Genomic DNA, 20,527 nt, shown 5'->3' with positions numbered 1-20,527 from the left:
TGGGGAGATGTTCTCCAGGGGTGGGCGCTCCCCAGCATCCCTCCCGGTGCTGCCTCTCCCCCTGCCCCCCACCCTGCTGCTTGGGGGAGCAGATGGGTGCCCCCGGCCAGCGTGGGGCTCCTCCACCCTGCGTGTCGTGGCTCCCTAAGGACGGCCGTGCCCCCCCCGGGCCGCGGGGCTCTCAGCCCCACAGGGACGGTGCGGGGATGAGAGAGCCACGGGTGCAGCGGGGTCCGGCCAGCGCAGCCCCGGCTCCGGGGGCTCCTCCCGGCTGCGCGGCCCGGGTGGGCTGGGGAGGGGGTGCGAGCGTCTGAGTGTGAGTGGGTGCTTGTGCAGGCGGGCACGTGCGGGCACTAGCAGCTGCGTGCGAGTGTGCCCGCCGGCGTGCGCGCAGGGGGCGCGGGCGGGGGAGGCGAAAGGGGGCCGGTTCTGCAGCGGGTGGCTCCCAGCCTCCCCCGCCCCCTTCCCTCTGGGTCCGCTCCTCGCTCCGGCTCGCATTTTATCGCAGGCGGCCGGCGCAGCCCCCGCTCCCCAGCCCCGGCCCCCGCCCACCCCCGGGGTGGAGGCAGCCGCGCCGAGCCGCCCGCGGGAAGAAGGCAGCGCTCCGCCGGGCTCCGCGCCGCTCCGCGCCCCTCCGCGGGGCCATGCAGCGCCCCTGCCCCCCCGCTACGAGCGCTGCCCCTCGCCCCGCCGCGCCCCGCGCAGCCTGAGCGCCTCGGGGGGGCTCCGCGCCGCTCCGCGCCCCTCCGCGCCCGGCGGTGGGACGCGGCCGGCGGAGGCAGAGGCGGCACAGCAAAGCTCCGCGGCTCTGCGCGACTCCCCCGCTGCCCCGGCCATGGGGAAGGGGCTGGAGGGGACGGCGGCCCGCTGCGGGCTGGGACTGGGATACCTGCTGCAGACCGTGGTGCTCCCCGCCCTGGCCGTCCTGGGGGCCAGCCGCCCCGGCTCCGCGGCGCAAGGTAAGGCGGGGGATGGATGGAGAGGGGCCGGGGCATCCTCCGGGTGCGGGCTGGAAATGCGAATTTATGCCGTGATTTTTTTTTTTCCCCTGTCTGTATATGTGCACGCAGCGCATTCCCCCGCATGCACGGCCCCCGCCGGCGTCTGGGGGGTCCGGTCTCCCCCGCCGGCTCGGGTGTGTCGGTGCTGAGCCTGGCCGGGACAGGCGTTTCCCTGCACTCCGTCCTCAGGCGGAGCACCGGGGCCGGAGGGGGGGCTTTGGGCTGCAGGAGCCCGGCCGGCAGCCCTCCGGGGCGGGGGAGCGGCGCCGGGGGCTGGCGAGGGGCGTGGGAAAGGCAGGTGCGGGGCCGGCGTCCCCCTGCAGCGGCACAGCCCTGCCCCGGGGCTCCGCCGGCGCTGGTCGCTCGTGTGCCCCCCTCTGCCCCTCACACCCTCCTTCTGCCTGCCTAAAGCGGGATGTACTCGAAGGGAGTTACCGTGTTTCTGTGTTTATGCTTTTTGTTTGTTTGTTTTTTCCCCCCCTACCTTGCCGGGCGTTCTGCAGTACATCTAGATCTGTTTTCCGTGTAGCCCGTGTATAAATTCCCCTTTCCAAGTGAAAGCGTCTTGCTTCTCAGTGCGTGTTTAGCGATGTCTTGAGAGCATCACAAAGAGCCCTGGCTCGGCGTGTCCCCCCCCCGGCGGACAGCCGCTGCAGGAGGCTTTTTCTCCTGCAAGCTGATGCCGGATAAACTTTCTCGGTGTTTTTCTACTCTCTTCCCAGGAGTTAGACCTGAAGTGGAAATGGGTGGCTTTTGCTGGGAAATACTTTTCTACAGCCTTCTCAGCGCTGGAGAGAGAGGGTGCTGCTGCATGTGGGCAGAGCCGTGCGTAGCAAGGATGTGCGGGTTCATTGAAGCGCTTGGAAATCCTGGTTATATGGTTAGCAAGAGAAAAGGAATTTTAGAAGCTGTTTTGGTTTGTTTTCCATATATGCCACCAAGAAATAATAATATGCACCAGAGCTTTGATTTGGAGTTGTTAGCGTAATGCAAGTGGAAGAATTCTTGGTTTTCCCCCCATCCTGTCTGTGGAGAGGCACTTGAGACAACTGCACAGATCTGACCCCGTGCTCGCACCCAGCCATTACGAAGTGCACTCCTCTGTGGCCTTTCTGAGAGGAGAGCCGTGCTGGTTGCTCTGAGTCCCGGTGCCCCTGGCAGGCTGTCGGGAGCCGTAGGCTTGCTGCCGGTGGGCTGGATGCACTGTACATCGTGTCTGTACATGTAACCGTGCTAATCCATTTCCCGCTGGTACTTGCTCCATCCTCAGAGTCACGTTCCCTCGCCCATACAGGGCGTTTATCTCGCAGGAAGATCAGAAACCTGGTCCTGAAAAGGGGGTGGCAGAGAACGAGAGCATAAAAATCCCTTATGTATCGTTTCTTCTGTCTTGTGTACCTATCGTTTCCTTTCGCTGGTTGGTTTCGTGTTCGAGATAGGACAGGTTTGATGTTGTGTATTTAAAGGTTTTAATAGTACCATGTGCACGGAGACCTAGATGTCAGTGGGTATATATCAGTCTGTGTAGATGGGGGGGTGCTGAAGAGGAAAGATCTGCTCAGATGGTTGGACCTGGAGCAGAAAGGAGCCTGCCCGCTCTGCTGGCGGGACACGGGTAATTCGCGTGACAGATGGCCTGAGCGGGGAAGAGAGGACCCCCCGCCTTCCGCCGCTTCAGAGCGCACATCGCAGTGCCACAGGGCATACCCCGCGCTTTCAGATGGTTTCCGCTTGCCACGCATACCCCCCGTAACACAACGCTGGGGGACAGAAATGCCGCGAGGGGAGGGGAGAGGAGCCGGGCCCCCCGCCTGTGTGGGACCTGTCGCAGGACACAGGTGTGCTCGCCTGCCCAGAAAGGGACGGAGAGCTCTCCAGCGACGCTTCCCGTTCTGCGGCGTCTGATAAACTTTCACGACAGAGTGGAAAATCCAGGGAATGTGGTTGGGATACAGTCATTCGTCTTGGACTTGTTTTTCCACATAGGCTTTTATTTTGATTTCCCGTTTGTTAGGACCAGGCACAGAATTCGGGTGCAGACCTGGTTTTGGCATCTTTCCCAGAGCTGAGGGGTTTTCTGCTTGGTGTTTGCCCTGGGGATCTTCATGTATGTGTATGTGGTGCCTCAGTGAGGCAATGAATCAACAGTTTAACTGTGCCCTCTTCAGGAAGTTTCCTCATCGTATAGCACCAGGCAAAGTTTTCCCTCTGTTTTATTTATACCTTTCCAAAAATGCCTGAACATTGAAGTGATTTTTACCCACCCTCTTTTCCCAAAGTCATCCTCCATTCAGTCCGTCTCCTTTGAAGTGGAAACACCCCTCTAGTCTCTTCAGTTGCATTCTGTTGAGCGCAATAGAAATAGGACGTGTGGAAGTTACACTCCAAACTGGTTTCAGTCTTCTGATTTTCAGTGGGTCTGGAGCCAGCTGACTTGGTTTTATTTCTGAAAAAAAATTCAATCTTCCTTTGTGATACCTTGAAAAGGAGAAAAAACTTAAGGTGTTGTCTTCATACAGCAAACACATAGTTACAATTTACAAAGGAGAGGCGGGGAAGGGAAAGAGGGCGTGTACATTTTTTTCCAGTACTTGCTGCTAGTATTATGTCTTGTTTTGCTTTTCTTCTCCATTCCCCAACCATCTTTATCTTTTGAAGCAGGCTAAGGAGGCCGTGAGCATTGCTAGGGCTTCTGCTTTCATACCTTCCTTTTCCATTGCCTCGTGGAAAATAAATGTATTAGCTGAGTAGTTGGTGGACCAGCCCCCACGCTCCCTGGCAGCGAGATTCATATCACTGCATCTCAGCATCCTCCTCTGAGCTTCTCAGCAGAGTTAAATACACTTTTTGTTTTATGAGCTTTTCTTATCTTCTTATCTGAAGCTGTCTAAGTATTTTTCCGCTGTTATCGGGAGAGAACAGGAAATGGCCACGGTGGTAGGGACGGCCCTTAGTTCTCCAAGCGGGGTGAACGGGGCCAGAGCGATTATCGAGCCAGAATCGGCTCTGATCTGGCGTTCGCTGCATTCATTATACCTCTACAATAAGCTACATCAGAACGAGAATTCAAACATCCCAAACTGTGAGAGAAAGAGCAACCACCCCTGGACCCAAGCATCTACCCCTGCCTAGTGTTTCAGTGCCGTCTCCTGTAAGAGCAACTTTTCCTTCGGCTCCTCAATCAGCAGAGACTGGGTTACTGGGTTTCAGCCCCGGTGCTTCCCTGCTTCTTCCCCTCCCGCCCCTCCCCGCTTTGGGTATTAAAACTGTTTGAAGAACTTACTTACTTATTCTGTGGCCCCCACCTTTTTGGGGGGTAGGTGGGTTGAGAGGAAGGGTCAGGCTATCTATCTGTAGTGACAAGCATGGTTCAGGGGTTCAGGCAGCTTTATGGGCCAGTAACGATGGCGTAAGAAAGAGATGGATAGAAACGCTAAAGGGACTGCATATTAATGAGTTTTTGTTTCTGTTGTTCCGTTACAACAAAAGAGTACATTTTTTTTATGCTTAGCCCCTCAAACCTAATTAAATTAAAGTGATAATTTAAAAAGAAAACTGTAAAAGAGCCATATGTGCAGATATTTGTCTTGCCCCAGCATAGTCTGTATTAGCAACAGCAGCAGTCTGAAAATGCTTGGTGCGGAAAAAGTGAGATATAACATGTGAATGTACGAACCTTTTGGGGATGCACTTCTTAATTAAATACCTAAACGCATCTTGTTGAAAAAAGGGGGAAAAGGACTTAATTATCTTGACGCATCAGTGGACCGCTTGTGTTTGATCATGTGGGTATAGTAGTATTTGTATTAGTAAAGCGAGGGCCAAGTAGTATTTCGTTGTGAACCCACTTGGAACATTAACTTGTTTTAAAGCGATGTCCCCTGGCAGATTTCAGGGACGTTGACGAGATTGGGCTGGATGTGGTAGCCCATACTGGCCCTGAGTAGCATTGTAGTACTGCAGCAGGCTTCGCTGAAAGCAAAGCAGCCACCGGGTTTCCTTTGCTGACTGAGGTGCAGTTTAATCAGGATTAAAATGAAGTGGACGGATCTGCCCGTGGAGGCGGGATTCCTCCCCAGGAACACGGGAGCCAGAATCCGGGCTCTTCTTCCTCTGGCTCCAGTCTCTAGCAGCTGGTTGCAACAGTTATGAAAAAAAGTATATACATCAAATACAGCCCCCTTCTGATGGCTTTTCAGCATTACTGTCAGTGTCATTTATTCCTCTGTACAGTAAGAGTGCCTGAGTATATCTAAACATTTCCACAATTGTGGTGCATATTTACACTTACTCATTTTAAGTGGATCATTCATCACACAACTTTTTTTTCTTTTTTTTTTTTTCTTTGGTAATGGTCTCAAACCCTGATTATTCACTGTATTTTGGGGCTAGCTTTGTGTGACATCCAAAGTCAGAAACAGGAAACAGAATTAACCATATTAAAAAGATTTTCCTAATTTAATTTTCCAAGTACAGTACGTCTGAAACCAGGAATACAACTCTGTGCCGAGGCTGGGCAAATCAGTTCCATAGCTGGTCTGCGCAGCAAGAGAGGAGAAAATGTGGATTATATTTCGTAGACATTTTCAAGTAAATATCTTGATTTTTGTCTAAGTTGAAGAGTGGGGTTTTGCGGCGCGGTCTGTCCAGTTCAGTTGAATAGGATGCAAAGCAACATCAGTTCCCATGGCAGGTGAGAGGAGCCCAGGCTGACTAGGACAGCAATTGAGTATTTCCATACAGTATACGACCAGAGTTTTGTGTATACGTAAAATACTAAGGAGAGCTGTACTTTGAAAAGTGAAGCTACATTTATTTCGTGCTACCCGCTAAGTAATCTTGTTTGGAGTAACCCATTTTATAGTGTATGGCTATGTTCGTTGCTTTCTGGTGTCTTTCTGGATTTTAAATCATTGGACTTTTGAGGAATCGGTTCTGGTTACTTTTTCTGGAAAAAGGCACAAAATTTGCTTTTGCAGCTTATCAGAAAAATATGTTTTAATTGCTGTTGCCAAGGGGAATTCCTAGGTAAATTTGCATTGCTCAAAGTAGCGAACAGTTTGCTGCCATTTAGTCAAAGAGGATTCAACTCAATGTGAGTCTTAAATGTTCAGATCATTGGTTTGTCATTGAAAATGGATCACTGGAGGCTATCTTTGAATTGAAAGTTAATTAATTGTGGGTGCTCTGCCTATGCAATACGTTTCATATAACTATCTATATATCACTATAGGAAAAAATGGCATTCCCTTTCCCATTCCCTCTTTCCTCCCTTCTGAGTGGGGAGGGGGTTGTACTGGTTTGTGAAGTGCACATCTTGTCAGCCACCCAGTGGAGGTATTCAAGTTTAGCAGGCAGTGATCTTGGCATCAGTGCCAATAAAGCGGTAATTACATCGCCTGTCATTTTCATTAGCCATCTTTGCTTTCCCGTTCGACTTGGAGGTGTAAAACAGCGCAAGCTTATAAAGCGTAAGTCAAGGATTAAAAGCGAGGAGTAAGAGACAAGCAGCGGTTTTCCAGTTGGCTACAACTTCCGTCAACACAGCAGCAGAATAATGTTGTGCAGAGGCACAGTTCAGTGCTAACTGCTTCCAAGGACTGAAGGAATGGTGGTGTTTTAAGTGATTTATTGCGTGTGCTCGGTAGAGTCCAGTCTCGGGAGCAGGCGCCCCTGGAGCTTTCCATCATAACATTATCCAAGAGGCGATCTGAAGGAAATGGTATTAAGTCTTCTGGGAGGCAAACTGTATCCAAAGAAAGACTTAATTTGCATCATTTGTAAGCAAGCATTTGAAATTATGCTAAAAGGGAAATGGTTATAAAGAAGCTTACATCAAACAAATAGGAACAACAAAATTCCCCTTAATTTTGCACGTACTTTGTTTCCCCGTGTTTAATTTAATGGGATCATCTGCAGATGCTCTGACCGCAAACTGGTGTGATGGGGAGAGGATTTATTTAGTATTGTCATTATTGTTGTGATAGGTCTGCTTAAACATTTTGCAGAGCATTGGTTGTGGTTTTTGTATTTAGATTTGTCTTTCTTGGGTAAGGACGTAGCATAAAACTGACTCTAAGCCGTGGGCGTGCGCGCTAGCCAGAGAAGGTAGAAGAAAGCCCAAAATTGTAGTTGTGTTCCAGTTGCTTTCCTCGAGGCTGGCTCTGCTCCTACAAACAACACGCACAAGTAAGGCGCAGTGAGTCAGAGCAGCGGGCAAGAGCTGCCAGAGGTTTTCCCAGCTTTCAGTAACCTCAGAGATGCTTGTGTACAGCTTTCCCCCTCGGTAGTTATCACTGGAACGGCTTCCTGTTTGCTTTTATAACTCCAGCCCAAATCACACATACGTTAAGCAGGAAACATGGGTTTTCCTCCTAATTCATCAAGTGCCGGGCTTTAGGGGGTCCCTTTATAGCTTGGCACATTATTATCTAAAAGTTTGGGCTGGGGAAGAAAAGCTTCATGCAAAAATAGTTTCACTTAAAAATGTCCTTTTTATCAACATGGGAAATTTTTTTGGGGAAAATAGTCCTTTTGGTTTATTTGCTGGGGGGAGGTTGTTAAAAAACAAGAAACCTTAATGAAAACCAGAAAGGATTAAGTTATTTTAGTGAAAAGGTCAATAAAGCTTCAAATAGTTACCTTGCTGGCCAAACTCCTTCTGCTTACAGTCTCTGAAAATCTCTTAGGTTTTCAGTGCAAATGAAAAAGTTAAAAGTTGTACAGTCTTCCGACAATAACAGTTTTCATTTCCACTTACGTTTTTCACTACGCTGGCTGAAATATATGGAAAAACCTCACTGTTAAACTTGACCTACAGTCCTGGTTAAGCACTGGTTAAGGCATATATTTACAGCAATTTCTACGTCTCGCTCTCTCTTTTTTTTTTTTTTTTTTTTTTTTAAATCACACTGATTTTACTGTGATGCAGATTGAGATAGAGACCCAGATTCTCTCAGTGGTGCCAGACATGCCCTTACTGCTGCCAGGGAAGGGCAGTCAACACTGGGTTTAGGTAAGTACCTTTGCTATTCCCCAAATACAAGCAGTGCTCCTCTAGCTTGCATGGCTGTGCAATAGTCCCATCAAGGCAGGGACATAGCCTATGTCAGTGTGCGATGCTGCAGTGCATCGGCGACTCCCCAGATTCTCACTCTCCTTCCTTATGAGTCCTACACAGGCAGGACGGGAAGAGGCAGCCAAGAAGCTGTGCATGCTCATCTCAGCTGGCGATAACCTCCCACGGGGGGCATCTGCAGTTGCGTCTATAGGATAGCTTTGCTACACGTTTGTGTTGCTAGAGACAATGGGAAGTTCTCATTTGTCATGTTGCATTAGCTGTTTAATCTTTAATCCATCTTGCTGGATTGGGAGGACAGCTATATTTATCTCTATTTGGTGGAGAGATAAAGGGGAATTGCCTAAGGGTGCAGAGCGAATGTGTAAGGAAGCCAAAATATGAACTCAAGGCTTCTGAGTGTCTGAGACTGTTTGGTGCTCCGGTCCATCTTCCTCCTTTGTCTGACAATCCCAAAGATGGATGCTACGGAGGGAATGCTATGTTGAAGGCTCTTGGTTGCTTTCCCAACGTCAGATTTGTTGGGTCTCACAAATGGTTTCTTTATATCTTCTGGTATCTAGAAAAATGTATAAAAGATGAGGGCAAACCTATATGCTGTTACTCAGAAACAGGGATGCATCCTGGAAGCTCTGACTTTACAGTGGCAGGTGGTTTGGGAGGATTTGCTTCGCCCAGTGAAATTCACAGTGTTATCCCGTATTTGGAGGGAGCACAAGTGGATCCATTGAATGACTGCAGCGCTGTTGTAAATGGAATAAGGATCGCTGCCTTGGCTTGTTTTGTTTCATTTGGACTTAGTCTGCAATTCAGGACTGTCTTATTCAACTGTACTTCATTCATCTGTGTGAGCAACTTATGCTCCAAAGGACCCCGATACCTTACAAGTCATAAAAGCTATGAGGTTGCCTAGGCAATTAAATCAGTGTCTTTTTTTCTCTTGTTGAGGTAACATTATCAACAATAATGCTAAGAAGCTCGGATAGGTTTTACTGGCCTGGCAACAGCTGAGCATTTTCTTGTTAGGTAGCTCCTGCCAATCCCTTTTTAGTTATTTTCAAGAAGTAGCTTTATTTCTTAGTCTCATATTGAGTGAGAGGTTGAAATGTTAAGCTCTGTGGATTAACGGTGTATCCTTTGAGAAAAAGGAAAGCTTGCGTTTTTCTTGGTCCCCTGAGTGCTGGATGTGATTGTTTGAGAAATCTTGGATTTCATCAGCTAGATACAAGGAAACGTGCAAGTAAGCCTTGAACGATCTGTCAGAAGACGTTGACTCTATCACAGCCATTTCGGAAACTTGTTTGAACTGATAGTTGTTCCCCAGGCATTTCTTTGCTTGAATTTAGTGCATTTCACGTCAGGCAGTGAAAAGTGATCACCACAGGATTATTAGTAATTCAAAGCTTCTTGGAGAGCTATCTTCCAACCATAAATTTGCTAAAATAATGGCTGAAACATGAATTGCTGCACTCTTATGATGTGGTGTATTTATTTATTGTTTAAATACATCGCTTGTCTTATCCAGTCCCAACATATGTGTTTATACTGGGAAGTTTACATAGTAAGCGAAAATAATAGTATGGTCTCACTGAATGAGGTTAATTGCAGTTCAGTCATACCGAAATCGAGGAATAAGAAGTGGGACAGAATAGCAAGCAAGACTAATTCTGTTCTCATGTGCATTGGATTTACCTACGCTGACTGTAGCGCAGGTAATTACTGGAAGTAATTCAGAGTACAGATGTGCATACTGCCTTACTCGGAATTAATTTTCTCTTTCATTAATGTATCTCCTAGTTTTGCCAGTTGCTCACGGAGTTAGCACAGATGTATTCCTCTCACCTTTCCCTACAACATCAACAACTTCATGTGTCCTCGTGGTTACTCTGCAGCTCTACACATACAAAATATGAGCAGCTGTGACTAGCGGTGAACAGCCGGGGCTAGTAGGGTAACGGTGAGGTGTCCAGACTGGAATTTCAGTTTGTCTGCAGTCTGATGAGACTATAGAGAAACCTCTGCTGTGCAAGCCTTTATTTTAGGATTAGGACAAAACCCAGTGGTGCTTTCAACTAGGAGGAGAGAAAGTTTCCCCTGTCAAACTCGGTCACTTCAGATCTGAAAATCAGAGTTGATTAATGGAAACTAGAAGTCTGACCAGTTAAGGGATGGGGCTGTAATTAAATGGTGGTGAATGTGCCCTTGTACCAGCATCGTTCACTGAAAATCTCGCGGAATTGGCTCGTGAACTACTAGTATTCCTTGCTCTAAGCTGTTTGGCCCCAAAGCTGCGCTAGTTTTTGGCAAGTCATCATCCCCGTTACAAATTCCTTTCATGCAGATGTTGCAAACGTAGCTTTAGGGACTTCCTTTCTGCTTTCTCACCAGTTTCTGAAGGTAACTTTTTCGGTTTCTTGCTCAAATGAAATACAGCCATCTTCTTATGCAGCAGATCTCTGCTGGCAAGAATGCGAGTGCTGGTTTTCCTTCTCTTCCTCATGTAAAACAGCTGTGCTCTAGCAAATAGGAAGTTCCTAATTTCTTAGTTCCCAAGTAACTAGAAGGTTTGTAGCTAGAAAGTTCAGTACTGGGATTTGTCAGTTTACTATCCGTTTCCTTTTGTTTTTCAAAATCCCTAGTGCTTATACCAAGGATAGACTTGCACTATACAAGGCCAGGCTGTGTCCACCAACAAATACAGCTCCATTAATTTCAAAGCCAGCACATGTCAGAAGCTCATCTGATTCTGTGCTAAAAATATGTCGGCACAGTAGAGTGAGACTCTAGGATGGACAGACCTTGATCTCACCTTTTTTGCTGGCAAGTTTTTTTGGGTTATTTTTTTTAAGCTCAATAATTTGAACAATTTTCTGGCTTTCTGTTTTCCTTATGTGTAACGATGTGGCTCTTTGCTGTAGAGAGATTAACACAGTGCCTCACTTGAAAACATGTTGGCGAGATTCTTCCAGGTAGATGTTTTTTCTCTTGGGTTTTGTCATGTTATTTCATATAAGAACACTGACAGCCAAATGGCACCAACTGTAGGCAGATATCCACATAAATATCTATTACATACAAATATGTGGCAAATTCCTGCCTCAGCAATCAGTGTTTTTTTAACTGAAGACCTCTACTACTAAAAGCATGGGCTTTGAACGCTTGAGTTAGAAATGCAACCTGGTAGCTAAAAAAGTAACTAAAAGCAGTTATTATCCTGGTTTAGGCAGTAGAATGAGAAGTGCCAAGTGCCTTTCAGGAGCACTGGAAAAGGCAAAACTGTTCAGCTTCTGCTAGCTTTTGTCCCTTGCTTGTCCTGCACTATTTCTGTATGGATCTTTTTCTCCCCCTCCCTCCCGCAGTTTTATATATTAATTCTGTGTAGTAAACATAGCTGTCATAGCTATTAGATAAAACCTTCCAAAGCTTAAAAAAAAAAAAAAGTCAGTCCTAATTTACTTACTTGCTTTGTAAACATTTCTATCATTTTTTAGTCTCGAGAGGAAAGTCTTAAATTTGCATTTATAAGAAACATTTGCAAAGAAAACTTAATTAAAACGACAAAGTGACATTGCGTGGACTATTCATCTGCTATGTTTTACCGATGAGCTTGTTTTATGAGTACTTGGTTTCATTGCAAAGATCCTTTCTCTTAGGGAAATCAATTGATGGCAGTACTTCGATCAAATTTTGCTTTTTGTCTGATTAGTTTCACTGGATTGCTTGGGATTTACTCACCAGAGCAAGACAAGGAAAACTTGGTCTTTTGTCTTTAAAGTTTTATATCCGCTAGTACCAATGCAAAACACACATTTCGCTCGTGGAGGCCGGGCTGAGGTTAAGTTGGTTTTAAAGATAACAGTAGATTCCAGTGTCCTTGCATTTGTTTTGTATTTGGTGACAGTCACTAAATCAGAGGAAGGAATGTTCAAACAACACACTTGAGGAAAAGTGATTTTTATAGAAAGGGCCCATTCCTGCTAATAGCCAGTAACTGCACATAACCCCGCTGACATTAAAAGTCCATTAGCTAAGCCCAGTTTAAACAGCAGCTGATGCTATGTCAGCTAAATGTACATTGGAATTTTTCATGTAATGCAGCAATAGCACTTCTGTAATTTTTCTAAAACTATGTACATTAAGGAAAGCAAATGTCATCTGATAGTCGTAAGATGAAGAGTTCACATTGAAGTAGGGAGAATTGTAATCAAACTGAAGTTACCATCTGGTTGCATTAACAAGAAACAAAAATGGTTACAAGAGAAGCAGAGAGCATCAGGTTTCTGAATTAAAGCTAGATTAGCAAATCTAGTGTACAAGCTTCTGTAACGCCGGATAACCACAGAGCTGCTTATCTGCTTGGTTCTTTATCATTAAATACATTATGACCTTGTTCAAGAAAAGTTTCTACTGAAGTCAGTAAGATGCTTTGTCATGTGGAGCACTGGGTTGCCATGGGGAAAAAAAAAAAAAAGGTTATTTGCTGGCCGTTTAGGAAATATGTCTCTTTACAGCAGCGTGAAAACATTTAAACTTGACAAGAAAGTTTGTATGCCTATGACCTTACATTCTAGTTAACCGTTGGCACAGCAAATAGCATCTACCCATCCCAGTGTGTCGAAAAGAGGGTTGAGAAGTGGTGAAAAAATGGTGCATGCTTGGTAAAGAGAAGTGTGACAGGTGATGAACTTGTTACTCGGCTTCAAAAGCAACCGGCAGACTGAGGTCCTACTACTGTGGTCTTGGGACCCACTGAAGTACGGTTTGGCAACTGGTCTAATTCTGAAAAGTCACTTGGAAGTCTGCTTTGAAAATAGATCTTGTGCTATAAAGCCATTGTGGAGACAGGCAAAGGGTCGCTTAGTAAGTTAATGTGAGAGCTGGAAACAGGGGTAATTAGTCGCTTACTGACGTGCTCCCAAGTACGGTGAAGTATTACTGTAACCTCCTCCGCCTCCTCTTTGCTATTATCTGTCCATTAGTGAAACCTTGTACAAGTACTGACAGGAGTAGAGCTTAAATGCCTGATGTGGGTAGACATACCCACTGCAAAAATCCTGCGAACGCATCTGGAGGGCTCACTTAAACTCTTAACAAACTGCGTTAGTAGTGCAAAACTCTTGAATGTGTCATGAGGCTGAACTTGAATTTTTTGTCTTCCCAGGCTGAAGGAGTTGATATCAGTAGCATGCCCAGAGCAGATTGTGTGTTGGCGAACCACAGGGTTTAAGCAGAGTAATTCAATTGTGTTTTTTTCTCCTTCTGGAACATAACATGTAAACATATTACTGAACTAAAGCCTGGTTTTAATTACAAGCAGTAACTTTTTCATGTTGACAGATTTTCACATGGAAAGCTGTACTGAAAATGAGAGAAGACCTTTTTGCCATCATTAGTTCTTGCTGCTTAGTGCTTTTATCAAGTACAGTAAAATACTGTTTGTAATTAATTCCAAGCTTATATGGACATGTTTAATATAATTGCCAAACAAAATCCTGTTTACTAACATATTGCTTGTGAAACCAGTCTGAATAATCTGGTCTCTAGCACACATAAATCAGGCAGTAATAACAGCTGTAAACATTTCACAATATACTTGGAGTGCTTTAATTTTAATACTGAATCCACTTCTGGGTTTTAAGGATAAAACATAGACCAAAAGTGCCTTTTCTCTTATGTTCTTTCCTAATCTCTTGCACTGCTTTGCCCGAAAGTTATTAAAAAATCATTATTGTATTTGATTATAAAAAAGTAAATATATACATGGTCATGAGCTGGGAGGATTATGTAATTGAATAATGCTGGAGCTAAGAAAATGACACTGTTCATGTTGGCATGGGACAATTGCTCTAACACAGCCATGAATATTTTTCACTGGAAAAGGCATTGCAGTGCCAATACTCTCTGTTCTTCTCAAAGATTTACTATTTTTATCTGTCTAGATGTCTGTATATTGCATACTAAGCCTGAAACACATGCATAAAACCGTTGAAAGCAGCTGGTTAGGCAGCTAATTCAGGTGCCCAAAGGGCTGTGAAAAACGAAGGTGAGCAGGAGCCAGGTTTGTAGTGGAGTGCTGGGGGACCTATGAGACTCTGTTACGTGCTGGGCCCCCTCTTTCTGGGAAGGCTTTGAGCCTGTATTGAAATAGAAAGAGGAAAAGGAGACCGATAGTCTGTCTACTGCAGAATATTTGAGGTTGCATGAGGCTACTAAACTGTCTTTGTGAGTTAGGACTGTGCGTGTAGTTTGCCCAGTTCTGCGGAAGGCCTTGAAATTTTGGGAAAAGATTTATAACCATCCCTCAAGTAATTTTCCCCTGCCCCAAACAAAGACCTTGAAAAACAGTTGTGTAAAACAAAACATTTTGCAATTTTTGTTTACTTGAGAATGTTCTTTAACCTCTAAAATAAAATAAGAAATAAAGTAACCAAAGTACTATTTTGAAAGACAAATTTGAAAAATGTTCACTTTGGGGATTTTTTTACCCTTGTTCTGCAGTTGAATTTCCTCACTAAAGTTGACGTAATTTTTCAAATGTTTTGGCCATCGTGCTCTCTGAAGAAATTATTAGTCTCCGAAACCATGCCAGGCTCCTTCATGAATGCTGTCTCCTCTGAGCCATGAGCCTCTCAAGCATAGGACCCCACTCCCCAAAATAAAAGGCACAACTAAAAATTGTTATCAGGTAGGTGATAACATTGGGAAATGTTGCAGGAGACTTTCTTTCCTACCTCCTTGAGGGGATGAACAAAGCCTGCGGATGTGTCCAGCTCCCCGAGGTGCGTGTCTGTGCAAAGGGAGCCCCTGGGCACAGGACGGATGGAAACTGCAGGGTCTTGGCTGCTCCCCTGCACTGGGTGCAGGTGCCCAGGCATTGGCAGTGGGGTTCTGCAGGGATGACCCCTGTGAGGAGGAGGAGGAGATGGTGCTCCAGGTGCTGGAGCTGAGATCCCCCTGCAGCCCCTGGAGAGCCCAGGCTGGAGCAGGTTTATCCTGAGGGACTGCAGCCCGTGGGAAGGACCCACACCAGAGCAGGGGAAAAGCAGTTTAAGTGGCTCAGCAGAGTTCTTTTTGTAGGAGGCAGATGAAGATCCGTGGCATAACTGGCACACTAAGCTGCTATTAATATTTTCTGCAGTTAGTTAAGGACAATAAATGATTGCAAACCGTCATTTATGCAAGCAAAAGCCTGTATCAGGGAAAACTTTTGGGATGCTCTGATTGTGTCAGCTCTCAGTGATATGTCTGACTTTAACATGATTTTCCCAAGGTTTCTGCTGTTAACAATATCTAGGCATTTTGGAATTTGGTGGGCTTATACAAATGCATTTCTGACTCCCAAGTTATGAAAAGGGTTCTTATTTGACTAAAAAACTGTAAGGACTCACTAGGGCACTTGCTTCTTTTTCTGTTTCTTCTCTACGTACATCTAAAGAAAGATAGTCTGCTTGCTCTTGTCGAAGTTCCTTGTTTTCAGCCGTGGACTTTAGGACTTCCATGGAAGTACGTTAGTGGGGAATTGTATTTGCCACATGGTCTGCAAGGTCAAAATTAATCTTAAAACGCTATTACTTTTTGTCAGCTACTGAAGTTTAGTTTGCTTGAGTAACTCTTACGCACAGTGCAAGGTAAAAACTGTTGTATTGCTTGTTTTCTGAAATGGCATCTGAAAAATAAATACGTACTGGCCTATTTATTATGACTTGTGCGTATTAGAAAATAAATGTACCAGGGAAGGTTTTGCTTAAGGGAGTCCTTAAAAAAAAAAAAAAAATCATACTTTTTAATGGTCAGATTTCATCTAACTTTGCTTTGCTTTTAGACAGTCAGTATTTTAAGATACATCAATATATTTTGATCAGTATAATAACACGTGGTGTCATCATCTTGCGATCAGTATCAAGTGTCCCTATCAACATTCTATGGGCACCTAGGAATACATAGGTATGATTTGCAAAGGTGTTACTATAAAATATGCAGCAGGTCGTTGTCTCTAGAGAGATCACAGGGGTTCCTGAATGCAGTATTTTGATTTTGGAAAGCTGAAGTCCCGATTCTTAGTTTTCTGTAGTATGAGAACTTGCATTGAAGTGTGAGCCATTGCTTGAGAACATTGCAGCGCATGAACAGTATTAAATTGCTTTGTTATGTGTATGTGCAGGCTGCATCCAGACACTGTCATTGGGAAGTTATTAGTGTATATAATTACCTAACCACAAGGAATTTCTGGACTGAAATAGCTTATGTAAGCCTACATGTTTCCTTCCCACAAACCCAGCTTAGAGGTTCATGCAAGTCTCTTGCCAAGGAAATGTCTTCCTAGCCATGAAATATTATTTGGGAGGATGCACTTACCTGCAAGGGTAAAGAGCTTACCTGACAATAGCCCTACCTTCAAAATTCAGTTCTTCTGGCTTGTGCTCTGGGTTGTTTATCAAGTGCTGAGTTGTTTCCTATTAGGTGATGTGACCTTTAGATTTCAGCTGCCTCCATTACCTAATCAGCAGCATGAGTCTTCCTATAGGAGCCAAAATTATTAAAAAGAATTTGTGCAACACCGAGTTTTCATGACTTGAGGGCCACCAGGTATGACTTGTGTGTATGAAAACCAAGTAGTTGTAGCAGCTTAGGTCTGGAATTAAAGAAGGCCAGAGGTGTTTTCATTAGCGAGGAAATGGATACCAGCTGGTTTATTTATGCTTATAAATATATGTAACTGTATTTAGGTGCACAGGTAAATTGTGTATGCCACTTAGCTCCATCTGTTCCTAATAAATTTCAGCCCACAGGCTCTAGGTTTTGAAACTTCCGATTATGCTTGGATAGGTGAACTTTCTAAGTGGAAGAGCCGGCCTTCACAAAATGTGTTTGCAGCTGAGCCTCCCATTTTGTGTAAACCAACACAGCTTCCCCGGGTCCAGTGAGTGCCTCAGTTCTGCACCAGCTGAGGGCTGTTAAGTTACCATTTCTGTAAGACTGTATTCACAGTGGAGAGATTTCTATCTCGTCTGTTTGGACAGAAAAAATTTCCATGACTCTAAGAACGCTTTTAAAAAAATGGAAAGAAAGGAGCAGACACTGCAAAGTACATCAGAGAGCGATCCTGGTGTTAAAGAGATTCTTAGCCACTAAAATGAAGAGGAAAATGTTTGTATCTTTACAAGATCTTGTCCCATTTAAGAGAGCCTAAAGAAAAGATAAGCATCTAGAATGGCAACTATTGGGTAAAATGCTGTTTTATGACTACAAGTTGGTTTAGGCTTTTTCTTCTTTGAAACGAAAATTTTCTTTGGAAGTTTTTGCAGCCACCCACCAGCCCACTGATGCAAAGTCTCTTCAAAGACTTAGTAATTAAAATGAGAAGGCTGCATGTTCACATTGCCTCTGCTCTCTGCAGTTTGTTCTGAGAACATCACCCTACTTCTGATCAAAACCTGAGATGAACTTTTCTCAGCAGGTCTCTGTACTATTGAGGCTGGCTTTCTGGCTACGGCAATGACTGGTCACTTTTGATCATCTTAGAGGATATTTACAAAAACGAAAATAAAACTTGATTTTCCTCATTGTCTTCTCTCAAAGTAGGCAATGGAAAATTAAAACATACAAAAATCAGCCTGTTAGGATTAACAGTTTCAAATATTAATTAGTAACAGTGGAAAAAATACATTTCTTTGGAGAATTAAAAGTTTTGAATACGCTACAGTATTTATTTTTATTTCCCTGGGTGGTAAGGCCAATACTGCACTTATGAAGAAGTTAAAGCATCCTCTTTCCCCTGAAATACATGTTTATAAACACAAGGTACAGACTAAACATTCTTTTCTCTTGCATGAAAACTTGGGATGGGAACAAACTTATCTGTGGGATTCGAGGCTGGAGAAAGGCAGTGTTTTGATCCCCCAGCTAAATAAAAAATATGTTTTGGGGAGCAGAGTAGTATGTATTTACTAGACACTTCAAAACCACAAGACAGACGCAAATTCGCGCAGGTGGTCTATTTAAAGGTTATCAAAGCATGTTATGCATGATGCTACTTGAGGGAAGAAAGGGAAGACGGTGAGGAAGAAACCGCTCCGTTTTGTTAGGACACCAGCACGCACAAAGCGGCCTGGTCCTGCCTAATGACCGCGAGGGGCCGTGCAGTCGTCTCTCACCGGCAGCTGTTAGCAATCGAGTGGACTGGACGTGGCCCTGACATAAACCAGGGGAAACGCTTAGGAGACAGGCCGGGAATTATCAGCAGCAGGTTCCCATAAAGAAATGCCAGAGAAATGTTTGAAGAGGCAAATGCTGCTTTGGGAAAGACCTCAGGATCCTCAGTTCAGCCTGGAAAATGATTCGGAATGAGTTGAGGCAAGCAGGGAGGAAGACTCCTTGAAAATCAAAAGAAAAGTCACATCAATTTAAGTTTTGGGTTTTTTTTTAATAAATTATTGTTTATTTATATTTTATAATAATAAATTATTAGTTAATATATCATTATCTAGATGAACTATCTATGATATTGTGGCTGTGAGGCATATTAAATAACAGAGGTACTTTAAAAACAACACAAAAATATTAATATTGCCACCAGGTTATCTCTTGATGTTGCTATTGTGGTTTGGTTTGGTTTTTTTATGTGAGGCTGTTCCTTATCCATGTGAGAAAAGTTGCAGAAGTGGGAGGAGAGCACTCAGAACAATTTTCTGAATTGGTCCATCTAGCCACTAAAAAAGATATCAGAGGGTCATTATTATCTTTGAATGCAAGAGGAAACGGTAAAACCAAAGGCAGCATACAATGGGATCCCACAAGCTGTCTGAGTGAGGAATTTGGAGCAAAATAGATGGAAAGTCTCAGTGAAAAGGCCATGGATCAGGCCCGTGTTTTCGAGTGCTAACGCTGCTGCTGGGGCAGAGCCATTTGTTATCAGTGACTCTCCTGTTGGGATGCTGAGATAGGTGTCATTTTGGTGTCCTTGCTGGGTACACTAAGCTGTAAATTACATAAAAGCAACAAACGAAGTCAATTTAAGCATTTCATTTTTAAGCATTAAGGTTTCATACCTGTGGAAAAATGTCAAAGGAGAATTTAAAGCATAAATGGGAGTAAAGGCACAGTTCTGTAAAAATCCTTCCTCTCGTGAGCAGTCCTGTTAACCTTTGAAGTGTGACGACACTTCTGCAAGCATCGGTGTTTCAGTGTGTGAGTAATCCCATGCCTCTAATATGCAGCTTTGCAAGGTTGTGGCCTAAAATGAGTAGTCCCACCAAAGTTTCCCAATAGGGTCAGGAACAGTCCTTTAGGAAGGAGTTCAGAGCAGGAACATAATTCGTGTGAAGAATTCTTCATCTAAACTCCCCATTGCAGGAGCTCTCATCAGAGAAGTTTTGATGATGTCTATTGATTAAGTTTCTTTTTTTTTGTATCTTAAAGAGTAAATCGAAAGGTCATTTTTTATATTGGCATGCAAGGAGTTTTATTGATTCTCTTTTATGAGGCATTAATGAAATCTATAGAAGCCTAACAAGATTGTATAGTTAACCTTGGCAAGATTGCCTGGTCTTTTTACATGTGCAGAAAAGGGAAAATACAATGTTCCATTCTGGCGGTTTAAATTACGTGGGAGCAAGTGAATTTCATGGAATCGAATACATCTTAGCACAGAAAGAGAGCATGATGTATCTGTACTAACCCATTAACTCCAAAATGTGCTTAGCAGAGATTTTTTGGGAATACTTTGTTTTCCTGCCTAATGGTGCCACACATTTATCACTATGAAAACAAGCAGGGAAGTCAATCACTCGTTACATGTGCCAGAAATGCCTTCCACAGTCACAATGGTGGTATGTCCAGAGTCTATCCCACTTTAAAAGAACAGGCAGGATTTATTCTGGAAATGCACCAAAATGGACCAATCTTTCTCAAAAATATGAAGCTGGGATCAATTTTGCAAAGTTAAAATAAACAGTAGTCACACTTGACCCAGTATGTTATGCTAACAGAGGAAGAAATGTAAAGAGCTGGGGGTATCTATGGATTTGGCTTGGTAGAACATTAAACATGAAACATTGGATTAAAAAATTATCCACTAACTTAAAAAACTATTCATAATAAAATTTGGGAAGACTTTTCAGTGTATTGTTGCATTCCACATTATATTCTTAAACATATTTTCTTTTTATACCACTTAATTTAATGAAGGCCATCTTGGCTATGAAGTACAAAGCTAATGCCCCCGAGAAAGGATGTCTTTGCATAGTGAAAGCTCAGATCACGCTCATCAGAAGCGAATGTTGCGCATTTTTATTTGCAGTAGGAAAAATTTAACGGAGAGAGGCAAGTATAATTATATCCATTTTTAGATGGAAGCCAGAGGAGCGGGAGGCAGCACTGGGGAGTGAGCAGACACAGGAATTCCCCTCTGGTGGGCTCACAGAAAACATGGAAGTCATTTGTGGTATGA

General features: G+C 44.2%; 1 protein-coding gene across 2 annotated transcripts in view; it reads left to right on the top strand.

Annotated features, from left to right (window-relative positions):
- The first annotated feature begins 601 nt into the window (after positions 1-601).
- The window catches only part of UNC5C (unc-5 netrin receptor C), a 263,508-nt gene continuing 243,582 nt past the window's right edge, over positions 602-20,527 (top strand). For both annotated transcript variants that reach the window (XM_009474695.2, XM_087736769.1), the window contains exon 1: positions 602-959. In XM_009474695.2, the coding sequence (XP_009472970.1) occupies positions 836-959 (124 nt within the window). In that variant the 5' untranslated portion in view covers positions 602-835. The remainder of the gene's footprint in view (positions 960-20,527) is intronic.

This window comes from Nipponia nippon, unplaced genomic scaffold (genome assembly GCF_047370975.1).
Source record: "Nipponia nippon isolate SJK-2023a ecotype South Korea unplaced genomic scaffold, ASM4737097v1 scaffold_6, whole genome shotgun sequence".
Lineage (NCBI taxonomy): Eukaryota > Metazoa > Chordata > Aves > Pelecaniformes > Threskiornithidae > Nipponia > Nipponia nippon.
Note: the sequence above shows the minus strand (reverse complement) of the source record. Positions and strands in the feature narration are given on the sequence as shown.